The sequence below is a fragment of the Sinohyriopsis cumingii genome, chromosome 14, assembly GCF_028554795.1.
Source record: "Sinohyriopsis cumingii isolate HCF-2022 chromosome 14, ASM2855479v2, whole genome shotgun sequence".
In the NCBI taxonomy this organism is placed as follows: domain Eukaryota; kingdom Metazoa; phylum Mollusca; class Bivalvia; order Unionida; family Unionidae; genus Sinohyriopsis; species Sinohyriopsis cumingii.
In genome coordinates, this window is record NC_142974.1 from 90,709,959 (window position 1) to 90,724,749 (window position 14,791).

At 35.8% G+C, this 14,791-nt stretch overlaps 1 protein-coding gene across 1 annotated transcript in view; it reads right to left on the reverse strand.

Annotated features, from left to right (window-relative positions):
• LOC149784364 (exostosin-1b-like) overlaps window positions 1-14,791 on the reverse strand; it is a 114,873-nt gene that overhangs the window by 49,840 nt on the left and 50,242 nt on the right. Inside the window, exon 3 of the mRNA XM_089932418.1 lies at window positions 9,104-9,230. Within this exon, the coding sequence (XP_089788544.1) occupies window positions 9,104-9,230 (127 nt within the window). The remainder of the gene's footprint in view (window positions 1-9,103; window positions 9,231-14,791) is intronic.

Consider the following 14,791-nt stretch of genomic DNA (forward strand, 5'->3'; position numbering starts at 1 on the left):
AAGAAACCATGTAGAAACATATTCCATGTAATGTTCACCACCCACCCAAAACAAGAAACCATGTAGAAACATGCATGTAGTGTTCACACACACATACACACCCATAACAGGAAATCACGTAGAAACATATGCATGTAATGTTCACCACACCCCACCCCATACCAGGAAACCATGTAGAAACATGCATGTAATGTTCACACACACCCATAACAGGAAACCATGTAAAAAAATATGCATGTAATGTTCACACACACCACCCCCATAACAGGAAACCATGTAGAAACATGCATGTAATGTTCACCTCCATCCAAAACAAGAAGCCATGTAGAAACCTATGCATGTAATGTTCACACACCCCCATAACAGGAAACCATGTAGAAACATACACATGTAATGTTCACATGCACACCCATAACAAGAAGCCATGTAGAAACATACACATGTAATGTTCACACACACCCCCATAACAAGAAGCCATGCAGAAACATACACATGTAATGTTCACACAAACACCCATAACAAGAAACCATGTAGAAACATACACATGTAATGTTCACATGCACACACCCATAACAAGAAACCATGTAGAAACATACACATGTAATGTTCACACACACACCCATAACAAGAAGCCATGTAGAAACATACACATGTAATGTTCACACACACACCCATAACAAGAAGCCATGTAGAAACATATGCATGTAATGTTCACACATACACCCATAACAAGAAGCCATGTAGAAACATATGCATGTAATGTTCATCACCATATAAAACAAATCAGAATCCAACAAGAGACATCTTACAATAAAATCATGATTAAAAAACTAGCTTATGTAAGTTTTCTGTAAAATCTTTTTTAATGTTTTATAAAAGATTTTTTTCTTTCAACAGTTCAATTTGCTAAAATATTTACAAAATCATCTACATGACACTTTAAAATACCTACTTTATTTTGTTTCAAAATAAGACAAAAACAAGAGAGAATCTTCTGTACCAAGGAAAGTTCAGTTGTATGAAGGAAAGAGCTGAAAATTCCCAAAAAAGGAAAATTCTGTACCATTACAGAAACATAATTCAACAATGGTTTGTTAATTCTTTGACAATGTATACAAGGATAAATAGAAACACTGCTCTTTAAACGCTAATAATATATAAGCAGCCAAATGATTTTCCCTAATTTAAACTCTCTTTCTCCATTAAGTTATGAATTTTATAAAGGCATTTTCCCCATGAAATAGCACTGATTACACTTCAATGAAATTACTTTTGTTCCAACAAACACCATGCTACATATAGGACATTTTAAAAGTCAGTCTGGACTGATTTAGATCTAATGTCAAAGTTAATTCAAGTAACTGCTCTATTAACCACTTCAGTCACGTTATTATCAATCAGAAAGTCAGCTTTTTAGGAGTTCAAGAGGGTTCCAGTGCCCCCCTCCACTGAATGCCTATGACACCACATAAAACTTGGTGGCACAGTGTCCATGTCCTGCAAATTAGTTGAGTTGTTGTTGTTAATTGAAACATCTGTGTATTATAAATATAATAAGTATACTCTAATCCTCTTTGACGTAACAATGAGACCATACTACAATGAATCAATAACCATCTGGCAAATATGTTAATCATAAATATAAAACAAGTCATTACTGTCAAGCCTGACTTGGTTGAAGTTCAACATAGTGATCACTTTAGCATATGTATGTACGTCTGTATGTCTGTCCATTCACTAAATTAACCTCAAGGTTCATGTATCAATCAACCTTCAATTTGAAGTGGTTTACATATCTAAATAAAAGTCAAAATCAAAACTAAAGTGTCTCTTGCAAAACTTAAAGATAACAAACACAAAATCTCCTTTTCATTAAGCCCCATTTGTATTAAGCTTGAAAACACTTCTTTTTAAAAAATTTTAACACTGAGCTGAAACTGAAAGATGTTTTTAACAGTAGATGGTAATGTATAGCAGTTGATCAATTTCACTGCAAGTTGTGAATATTACCATTAATATTGTTTGTGTATATTACCATTAATATTGTTTGTGTATATTACCATTAATATTGTTTGTGTATATTACCATTAATATTGTTTGTGTATATTACCATTAATATTGTTTGTGAATATTACCATTAATATTGTTTGTGTATATTACCATTAATATTGTTTGTGTATATTACCATTAATATTGTTTGTGTATATTACCATTAATATTGTTTGTGTATATTACCATTAATATTGTTTGTGTATATTACCATTAATATTGTTTGTGAATATTACCATTAATATTGTTTGTGTATATTACCATTAATATTGTTTGTGTATATTACCATTAATATTGTTTGTGTATATTACCATTAATATTGTTTTATTTCAAACTATCAGTGTCCAATGACTGCATGCTTAACAAATTTAAAACTATATACATTATATCCAAATGGAATGAATTCTCTAGAGTACTGTATTCATTGATGTATATAAAGTAATATAGTATTTGACTTGTATTTGTGCATTATGAGTACAGCACTTATAAAATCAGAGATATGTCTCTGCAAGGATATATCAATACAAATTCGAATTTCATCATAAAATGAGTATGGTACATTGTTGTGAGCAATATTACTATTGTTACATTTAGCATTCTACATAATCTTTCAATAAACGAAATTATCCAGATACATATCTTTTTTATCCTAAACATTACCGTGGCATACCTTGCGGATCCTAAACAACACAGTGACATACCTTTTGATCCTAAACAATACAGTGACATACCTTTTGGATCCTAAACAATACGGTGTGATTTCTTTTGGATACTAAACAATACAGTGACATACTTTTTGATACTAAACAACACAGTGACATACCTTTTGATCCTAAACAACACAGTGACATAACTTTTGGATCCTAAACAACACAGTGGCATAATTTTTTTACCCTAAATAATACAGTAACATACCTTTTTGATCGTAAACAATACAGTGACATATGTTTTTTATCCTAAACAACACAGTGACATACCTTTTGATCATAAACAACACAGTGGCATACCTTTTCGATCCTAAACAATACAGTGATATATCTTTTTTATCCTATAAAACACAGTGACATACCTTATGATCGTAAACAACACAGTGGCATACCTTTTGATCCTAAATAACACAGTGGCATTGTTATGTATATTTGATTAATTTATATTTGTTTTAATTTAATTGATTGTAAGTTTCAAAATCTTTTTATTTTTTAATTTCATTACTTGTCAAAATAATGTAGCTTTGCTTACTAGGAACTCGATATTTATTTCAGAAAATAGTTTGAGCTTGACTCTTCAGTTGTAAACACCTAAAGCTCACCTAGTTCCCAACCTTGATTTAGAAATCAGTGGGAGAAGTAAACAACTTTATCTACTTTTTTATCCTCGGTGTTAAATGATTGGTTTTTATCAAGGTCATATTGAGGCTACATGGTTTTTTTATATGTAAACAGCCTCCATTTCGTAGTTCTGGGCTTTATGACATTGCGCATTAGTTAGTTGTAATAGTGATGCTTAAAGAGAGATCTCTGAGTTGGGATTTTTTCTTTACACTGGAAAGTGTCTGTTGTGGCAGTAAGAAGTTAAATGTTAATTGTTATTCAAATTCTAAAAGATTAATTCTTTTTCCTAGAAATATTTCAGTGCTCATACAGAATTCTTGGCCAAAGACATTTATTCAAATTTTCTTTGGAAATTCAAACACCAGAATATTGTTCATGGAACAAAAAAAAGAACTGTAGACACATCTGCACAACACTGACTACAGTATATGTCATTGCCTTCAATTTGGATTTTTCAAATTCCTTAGAACATTTCATTACTAGGACTTCTAAAATTTAATTTGTGGATTATTCCTGGATTATTTTTGGATTTAATTCTTAAAAACTGTAAGTTCTTATTTTTTTCATTTTTACAGTGTTTTTTCCAGGGAAATAAATCATCTGTTAAATTTTTCAAAGCTTGTTGTTTTCACTTTTTTTTGTTATTGTTTATTCAAGCCTAAACACATAACATAAGAGCATACATTTTGATACTAAATAATACAGTGACATACCTTTGGGATCCTAAACAATAAAGTGACATATCTTTTGATCCAAAACAATATGGTGACAAACCTTTTAGATCCTAAACAACACAGTAACATACCTTTTGGATCCTAAACAATAGTGACATACCTTTTGATCTTTAAGAACACAGTGACATACCTTTTGATCCTAAACAACATGGTGACATACCGTTTGATCATAAACAATAGTAACATACCTTTTGGATCCTAAACAATACAGTGACATAAGTTTTGGATGCTAAACAATACCATGACATACCTTTGGATTCTAAACAATAAAGTGACATAGCCTTTGGGTCCTAAACAATACAGTGACATATCTTTGGATCCTAAACAATACAGTGACATATCTTTGGATCCTAAACAGTACAGTGACATAGCCTTTGGATCCGAAACAATGCACGAGATACCTTTTAATCCTAAGCAATACAGTGACATAACTTTTGGATCCTAAACAATACTGGTACACTGATACCTCACATACTTCTGAACTGAGGTCCTGATATAATGTTATTTGGAATGACATTCAGGCATCAATAACTTTTCATAATACTGGTACAGGACGTGGCTAACGTACACTAAAGAATACACTGGAAACAGGTCTTTAGGGAATTTTGAGTACTGTTTGCTTGTTGATTTTGATATATCTATTAAAATATTTTAAAAGTCTTTAAACATGTGACCTTGACTACAACATCAAAAGATTAAGGGAGCACATCTCAGAATAAATTGTTTAGCTTCATGATGATTCATCCCAAAGTATGAAGAAATTCCATCTCAGAATTTAATGAATCTATGTAAATTAGAAAACTTTACCAAAACCTGAACATAAATTTTTTGTGACCTTGACCCTAGCCTCAATACAGCATGCTTCATAATGAATCCGCCTAGCTGTAAAGAAAATCCATCAAGAGGTGCTGGAAATAAATGCAAATTACAGCAATTTTAAACCAAAACCAAAATGCACATTTTCTATAACTGTGACCTTGAATCTGTGGTAATGGGACAAGTGTGTTGTACAATAATTTGATTTAGCTTTAAAATGATTCATGCCAAGTATATATCAGAAGAAGCTATCATGGGTTCAGAAAATACATGTAAACAAACGTTCAACTAAAACATTCCACAATTACTGTAACTGACCTGGGCCAACAATAACACTAAGCATGTTGTAGAATGAATTGTCTTAGCTTTATAATGTTTCATGTCAAGTGTGACAAGATTCTATTATAGGGTTAATAGGAAATACACGGAAATGAAAAACTTTAACAAAAACCTTAAACTATTAATGAAGATGATGCCAGAAAAGTGACTGGTATGTCTTGCTTCCAACAAATGTGGGCTTCGCAAAAATGACAAATGGAAGTTACTGAAGTTATAATAAGAAAATAGCCTGGGGTGATAACTGAAAATGTTGGACTAATGAAGTCAAGAAGTATTTGCTCTCATGTTTCATGGGCAAGGTATGGAAAACCATCTGTAAGTACTAACTCACCTGCCATCTCTGGCAAAATATAGGTGAGAGTAAAATGATTTCCAAGTGAGAATAAAAAACACCTCAGGGATATCTATAATAAAAATGATACCCCAGTGTCTACATACTTTAACCAATCTGACCACAACATAAACTATGTTCAGTATCAGATAACAGAAATTATCCAATCTGACCACAACATAAACTGTGGTCAGTATCAGATAACAGAGATCATCCAATCTGACCACAACATAAACTGTGGTCAGTATCAGATAATAGAAATCGTCCAATCTGACCCAGAGCTCTTTAGTAGCAACATTATTTGAGAGAACTTTAATGAATACAGTAATTACATGCTTTACATACTCTAGTAGGGATGGAAGTACAGGCACTTTAAATTGAATTTACTGATTCCTCCCATGAGAACATAGTGTTCAGCCCCCAATGCTTTCTGCTGGAAACAAAATTAGTTCTGTTGAGGAAACACTTTCCTCCCATTAATACTGCCCTCACATTTGAATGACTACATCATAAACCATGAGTGCTCCTTTTGCATCACAAACGCTACACATATACCGGATTACAGGTGTCATTCCATCATTGTAATAAAATCATCAGAAGAAAAGAAAGATCTCAACTTTACCTGAAAATGGAGTTATTATGGATACAGATATAACATGTGATCCAATCCAACTATACATGACTGTATTTGATATTCCAAAAAAACATGGATATCGTCTCTTATAAAGGATAATCTTCTGAAGACATAAGAGTTCCTCAATATAAGGTAACTTAATGCCAGTTTTGAATATTTTATTCAATTCGGCCTGTGCCTCCCCGAAACTGATTCAGGAAACAGATATAATATTCCGAGATCAATTCAACAATGCCACAATTAGTTTTTTTTATTAATCCTGTTGATAGTCTTATAACCCTACCAGGACTACTAACCAATATGACACCCTGGCAGACACAAAATAACTACAAAACCTATATAATACCATGGTTGTTTTATGTTTAGCAATACAAGCATTAACCTTGTTCATCTACACAACACAGAATACAAAGGACTTGTAATTAAAATGTATATATTTCAAAAGAATTTTCTAACTAATTCTTTTTTACCCGTACTTTTACAGAGAAACATACTTTGGTTTTTTTTACCAATACTTAAGACAAATCCCTGCTGCATGATAATTATTTTATTCAAAACATGGCTTTATCACTACAGTATGAAAATAAGTACACTGGCTGCAACAATAGGTCATGATGATATAAATGATTGTCACATGACCAAAAAAATGCAGTGGCATTGCTAGGGGCACTGACAAGACAGTTGAAAAAATGAATCAACAAGACCATTTCCCCCTGATGAGATACAAAGATAACGAAACTGGTCCAGGACTGAGGGTGACTAGGCCACCCCAAGCACATGGGAGGGAGTGTCTCCACTTCTTATATCAGGCAGCACCATCTTTCTGTCTAGAATTAGAAATACTGTTCAAATATTTCTATTATGATAGTTCATTGTGTATGATTACAAACGGACTTCAATATATAGGATGGAGCCAATTACAAGTTAAACTAAAATAAAATTGACTCATTAGCCCAGCATTTGCAGTTATTACCCCCAGATTATTTTCATGTGAAAATTTCAGTAACTTTCATTACTCACTTCTGTGGGGTTTGATAAATCTAATCCTATCTCTACCAGCCAGTGGCACCACCATGTGTGATACAGGACTCTATCACAAAAATTGATTTTGAAGCTTTGCCCTCAAAGTGGACATGATACCCCCAGAGAGGGTATGCATACCCTCAAGTTCAACCTGCATGCCCCCAAGGTCTGAAGCAAATGAAGACAGAATAGAGAAACAGGATACATACTATGGCCAAAACTGTTAACTGTTCATTCTGATCATGTGGACGCATTTTATCCTGTTCCAGAAATCCAATGATGGGACTCATTTTTCTGCAGACCATATTTAACTGGCAACTGTACTTTGTGTAACATTGCCCAGTGGGTCATTTCCCATAACTGAGGTGCCATGCTGTTTTGAGTGGGTCACGGAGATCAACCTTAATACATTTGAAATTTCCTACCCAAGTGGTTTTTTAGCATTTGATGGGCGGTGAGGCTAATACCACAAACCTAATCTGGGGCGCCACCTACAAAAGTTAAGAACCACTGCCATAGCCTCATCTTTGGGAGCTGAGCTTAAGTTCTGATGATGCCATTGATGACAAGTCAATGAATGAGGATCATCATTCCTATTTCAACAATGATTCAGACTGGTTATTAATGGCAGCATCAGATTCCATGCCCAGCCTCTAGTTCAGCCAACCAGATAAAAGACTGCCCCATGAATATGTATGTACCTTCCTCATTACAGGACTCTTGCAAGATCTTAACATACAAGCCGATATTACAAGTTGAATCAAAAATGGGATCAGAAAAGCAGCCTCCAGAGTTATAACAAGCTCAGCCACCCACTCCCAACTCATTTGCACTGATCTCACACATATTAAACTTTAAAGATATTAATGATATGTCTATTTTCCAAGTTTGATCAAAATGTTATCAAAACATGGCATACAGATTTGTAACAAGCAAATGCTGATAAACAGGAGATAGACAACATAAGCTCACTTGCCTGACCGTCCAAGTGAAATAAAAAAACGAGCCTGTGACTTTTAAAGCTGTCAGAAAATATCTAAATTTAAAACTTTGCTTTTGTATTTGAAAAACAGGGTCAAGTTAGTGTACTTCATGCCGTTTAAAGTAAATTTTCTATGGATACAGAATCAGTCATCTGAATCAGGTGTCTGCTTCAGGAAGCTCATGGTTTCATAATAAATTTCAAAAATATAGGTAGATGTCAATCCAAGTTAGTGAAGCACAAGTAAGTTTATGTTAATTTTCTCTAAACCATGAAAGCAAACAAAGTCTGTCCTATACCTTCCCCTCTTTCAGCAATGCCCCAAATTCTCTCAGCAGAACATCTCAGAACAAGCTGAAAATAGGTTTTCCATATAGTTAGCTATGAAAGCCAAGATGTTACATGGGGAGCAATCCTTGGCACTAAGAAACAATCCAACCATGTTTGATCAAAACTTGTTCATCCTTCAAGAAAAGTAAAGAATAGATTTGTCACCTAATACTTGAAGAGGCCACTCTGAACACTACTTTGATGGAGCATACTCCAAGACATATTCCTGGTAGTCTTCTGATCAAACCTGGAGAAGGAGATTAAGTAGGTTTTCTATTTCAGTTGCTATGGAAGCCACAGTAATGCTAGAAGAGTCAGCTAAATATAAAGCACAATTCTAGCACAGCATGTACTTAGGAACATGCCTGTCAAGTTTGATCCAAATAAGCTCAACAAATGTTTTAGAATAAGTAAAAAGCACCAAATGTGGACATACAAATTCAGCCAGGTGGATTAAAAAGACTCAAAGAGTAAGTGTACATTAGATATTTTCACCCACTGTGAATGTAGCTGGTGAATGCTGGAATGACTCACCTGGAAAAGAAGTCTTTCATCTCCCCATATTGCTGCTTTGTTCCAATCAATCACCTCAGAGAAAGGAAGCTCCCAACCATTACTGAGCAGGACTGGTACGCATGCTGCCTGAAGTGCCTCCAGGAACCTACAGCAAAAATAAGTTTTTGGAAATGTTCAAACTGAAAATGAATTGGATCTGTATCTATAAAACCAAAATGTCTGTATCCAAAAATTGCTCAAAAAGTTTTTAAAATTTGAGCAGTTGCTAATATAGCAAAATAAATTGATTTATGTCACCTATATGCATATGACATCAAGTCTCCAAATTTCAGTTATTTATCTCAAATGGTTTTTACTAAATCATGCCTCTTTCATCACAAAATGTTTTACAATATGGATTCCAAAAAGCTGCAAATTGCTAAAAGACACTAAAAATCTCCAGTGTAATTGGTTAACAAGTCGAAACTGACTGCAAACAACATAACCCTGATTTGCCATCATATAATGTGCTGGAAGATCAGGGTCTATGTTGTTTGTTCTACTGACTATTCCTAACAAACTGAATAGACCCAGATCGGTTAAACCATTTTGGATCTTTTCAGTCAGCAGTTGGATGTGACCTATAGGTGGGTGTATACAGTAATCAGGTTGGCTGTGACCTATAGGTGGGTGTATAATCTAATCAGGTTGGATGTGACCTATAGGTGGATATATACAGTAATGAGGTTGGATGTGACCAATAGGTGGGTGTATACAGTAATCAGGTTGGATGTGACCTATAGGTGGGTGTATACAGTAATCAGGTTATCAACATACAAGTACCAAGAAGCCCATTATACCTACTGGTAATCCATCCACCTCCGGAGGTTTTTGCTTAATGTTGCTTTCATTAATAAATAAAAAGTCAAAAAAAATTAAAAACTTCAACAATGCTCTGAAATTCTAAACATAAATACAAAAAGACCTACCAAATCTACTTCAAACAGATTTTCCTTAATTGCCATAACAAGCCTTTTTTTTCTCTAAAAGGTCTAAGTTTAAAAATATCTTCAAAATTGAATTTCCTGGCATGGCCTGAAAATCTAAACATGTCATACGCATATGGATATATAAATGCCAGCAAAACTTCATTCATCTATGTTGAGTGATTTTCATTCAGATAAGCTAACAAACTTTTTGGGATAGACAGACAGACATGACCAAATCAAGATGTCCAGACTGCAAGCATTGGGGGGCATAAAAACAAACTAATATACTAATTACATGAAAGAAAACTGACGACAGTTATAGTAATTTATATATTTATCAGAAATATTTGCAACTATATGCTATTACCTCAATGCCTCATATTTCACCACACAGAAGATTTCTTTAGTAACTCAACCCTTCACAACCACATTGCACCCATCCTTGTCAACATCACAATCCTTAGCACATGTGTACTTCCTCTTTCCAAGAGAAAAACAACCATTTTTGTGGAAAAGAGGGGAGAAGGAAGGGACATGTATTATTTTAAGTGTAAGAATTTGTATCAAATAATCAAATACAAACAAAACTGGTTAAATTCAATACAAAATACTACACACTATTCAATACAAAATACTACACACTTACTCATCTGAACATATGGGTGAGAGAATTCCTCTGAAAGGACATCTAATCTAACTGAAGGCTTTTAGAAAATTTTTGTCATACCGGAAAGACTTGGGTTAAAAAGATCTGTGAGGTTTCTGTACGCATTTGTTTAACTCTTCAGTCCTACATATCTCTTCAGTTATATGGTAAGTCTCAAATGCAAAATTCCTTTTCTCATCTTAGAAACATCTCTTCAGAATGCATACAAAACATTCCTGTGGAGCCACTCAAAATAACGCAGGAGTAAAACTTAAACTAGTACTAAAAAACCAAAACCAGAGAATAAACAATCAACTCAACTCTACAAAGCTTTTAGCAGTCTCTAACATACACAGTACATAAACCTTAATTATCATGCAGAAAAATGTTGTTATAGGGTTTTAACACCATTTTCAGCATAAGCTAGGCTATACATGGCGGCCAGTATAACTGATGGAGGAAAAACCCTGGAAACCCTGGGAAGAACCACCAACCCATGAGAAGCTACTGGCAAGCTTTCTCACATACCTGAGACTCTAACCCACGCAGACAGTGTGTGAGTGTGATCTGGATTTTTAACGTAGCTTTAACAAATTTTTCAGTCATATCACTATGTCTACAATGTCACAGATTATAGTGATGTCTAGCACTGGGACATTATGCCTCAGACATGTAGCATGATGTCCCACCCAGTCACATTATCCTGACACCAGGTCGACCAGTCCTAACACTAACCTCTTAATGCTGAGGCAGCTGTAAGTACCATTTTTAGAAGTCTTTGGTATGACTCGGCCGGGGATCGAACCCACAACCTCCCACATCCGAGGCGGACACTCTAACCACTAGGCCACCGGAGCAGTCTCGCAGACAGAGATGCAATGGCAGTGATCCAGAACGGAATGTGCTTTTGACCACTCGGACACTTGAGGCCCCTGAAGAGAATTAAATCTAAACAAAAAATAAAAAAGAAAAGAAAAATAAATCCATACAACAAAATGTGGGCCTCTTTTCTAACTAAACGTTTTATTTACTTTCTTTGTGTTTACAACTGTAGAATCCAATTCTTAAGGTTTGAAACCAGGGACACAAAAACTGGAAGGCGTGCATTCAGTCTTCTGACAAACAGGTCCTCATATGAGCAATCCGAACACCTCAACAAGGTTCAGAATGACTCCATAAAGGGTCCAGTCTGTATGGATTATCAATACTTTCCAAGAAAGTGTGTTTGCTAGAACATTGCCTTTTTCCTGTATGTATCTTGCTTTGAGATAAATCAGGTGGGAAACACACCACTGAAGGACTTCAACAGCTAGAAGGCAATGGGAATAAGTTGCTCCCTGCTTTTTTCATATAGGCCACCACTGTGGTGTTGGTCTGAAGCTTGCTTCACAGAAACACCTCTTATCATTGGCTGAAACTTGTGATGAACCTGAAAAACTGCCTTGAATTCCATTACACTGATATGAAGCTTAGAAACGCATGAGGATCGAAAGCCTACTGCTTTCAAATCCTTTTTGTTATGCTTCCAAGCCCAACTTGCTCACATCTCAGGTGATCTTGGAGAGGAGGTGATCTGGCGAATTGGGACCTAAAGAGGCCAAATATTTCCATGTCCAATCCTTCATCACTCCGATAAACCAGGCACCTAGGGGTATTTCCTGGTCCCAAAGTGAGTACATTTGATACTCAGAGTCTCAGGGAATATGCTGAAGAGGTCTTCTTTTGGACCATTTCTAGTAGGAGAATACATGATACCAACTCCATCTGTTCCCAGAGAACACACAATTGCCTTTCTAGTGCCAAACAAGCATCTCTCTGATCCTATAGCAAACCCCAAAACCTTTGAATGCATTTTCCTGCTTGGTCCATCAAGACCACGAACCATAGTAAATTGGGTCCCCAGAAGCACAAAGCTTTATTAGTGGGTGAAACTGGATTTCACCCTTATTGGGAAAAGCCCACACTGTTCACCTCCACCAAACATTTTTCAGTTTTCTCTGTGGATAATTCTCTGGACTGAGCTAATGCAAGAAGCCGATCATTCAGACTGCAATTAAGTCTCATACCTCTGCAATGCAAACTTGCTTCAAGCTCTTGCAACAATCTTGTAAAGGTACAAGACACTGGGGCTAGACCAAAGAGGAAGACTCTAAACTGATACATCTTCTTTTAGAAAAAGAAGCCTTCTTTATTTCTCTGAGTTCTTGTTCATGGGTACCTGAAGATAAGGATTATTTAAACCTACAAATATCCATTTCCCTGATGACAGCAAAAAGCAGTCTGTTTGTTTATGTGGATGTAATGCCATTTTTCAGCACACAATAGGGTAGATATTATGGCCAGTAGATTTGAAGGAAGAACCTGAAGAAGAAAAAAATGGAAACAACCACTGCCTCACGGAAAGCTACTAGCAAGCCTTCTTGGCCAAACAGAGACTCAAACTCGTGGACAGGTGATATGTGTGAATAATCTCTAACAGTAAGCAACTTGACCACTCAGCCCCCTTAGTAAAAAGCAGACAGAATCTATTGCCTCAGTTTTAAATGAACAAATTGACAGTTGTTGTTGTTGCTGTTGTTGGGTTTAATGCCATTTTTCAGGACACGATAGGCTATACATGGTGGCCAGTATTAATGGTGGAGGAAGAACCTGGGAAAACCCCAGAAAGAACCACCGACCCACAAGAAACTACTGGCAAGCTTTCTCACATACCCACATTGGCCGAATCCGAGACTCAAACCCATGCAGACAGTGCAAATTGACAGTAGCTAGGTCTCTATGAGACACCAACCTGTCTTGTTTATGAACAAGAAGGACTCAGCTATATATGTTGGGCCTACTGCCCCTTTTGATAGCTCTTCTACCGCTCCTTTTAATATCCCTCTTCTTATGAAATCTTTGGGAGTAGAATCCATGAGAGGAATTATTAACAAAGGAAAAGAGCCAACTTTTACTCTTTCCGAGGTCTCGGAAACAGTTAATCACATGTATTTGTACGCTGTTTTTTTTATTGGGGACACAGATAATCAGTTAGTTGGGAGTCTTCCATATGCATGTAATAGGTGGGCGGCAAAATTCAAAGGCTTGCCAGTCATGCTTGAGCCACATGCTGTGTAGGAAAAGTGTTGATCAATTATCTGTGCTGGTATTTACAGTGACAGAATTTAGTGGCTGAAAACCTGTCCCCCTCCCCCCCCCCCTTACATGTTGCCATTATAAGAGTACATCAAAAGAACATGCTGCAATAGTGGCAATATCAAAGGCTTTGACTGGCAGGTGGGTGGGAAAATGTACTGATATTTACAGTGCTTTAATTCAGAGGCAGAAAGACCCAGAAATGTACATGTGGTCACTGACAACAGTACATCAAATAAACAACTTTAGCTTTCATTATTGTGTTCATTTCTGAGTGTAGCGGAATAAGCAGTGCACAGGACCTTGGAATCAAGATATGTTGAGACTTATATTTGAATGAGTATTTTGGCGTTCAGTGGCAAACTGACAAAGACTGTAATGAGATTCAGGAGAGTGCTAAAGTTGTTAGAACTGATAGTTTGGATAGGACAGTAGCCAAGTCTAAGAAGTGTGTAATGCCTAGCTTAGTGCTTTGAGTAAGACCTTCCTTGGATTGACAAAATTCAGGCTCACTCTGATGGACAAACAATAGCTATGTCTGTGATAAAGAGTGTTGAAATTAAACTCAATGGCAACCAATAGTTCTTATAATCTGCATAGTTTTATATGTCAGGGGACTGCAACTTTTGCTGGTGGGACTCCTATTTTTACAAAAAAATGGGAGTCCTGGACTCCTAGTTTTAAAATCCTAGCGAGACCTCTGTCTTTCATATACCATCTCAAAAATAACCAACCAGACCCAACCATTTGTCATCTTGGCTTGAAGACAATGACTGCCAGCCTCCCTCACACTGGAATCTAGAAAAGGGACTTGATATCTTCAACAAAGGGCAACAAATATATCATGAAATTTAAGACAGAAGCCAAATAGAATGGGAAGTCCTCATTTCTGTTCTTTTGGCTTTCAACTCTTCCAGGTCCATCATTGACTTCTGCCTCTGCAAATGGAATTGGTGA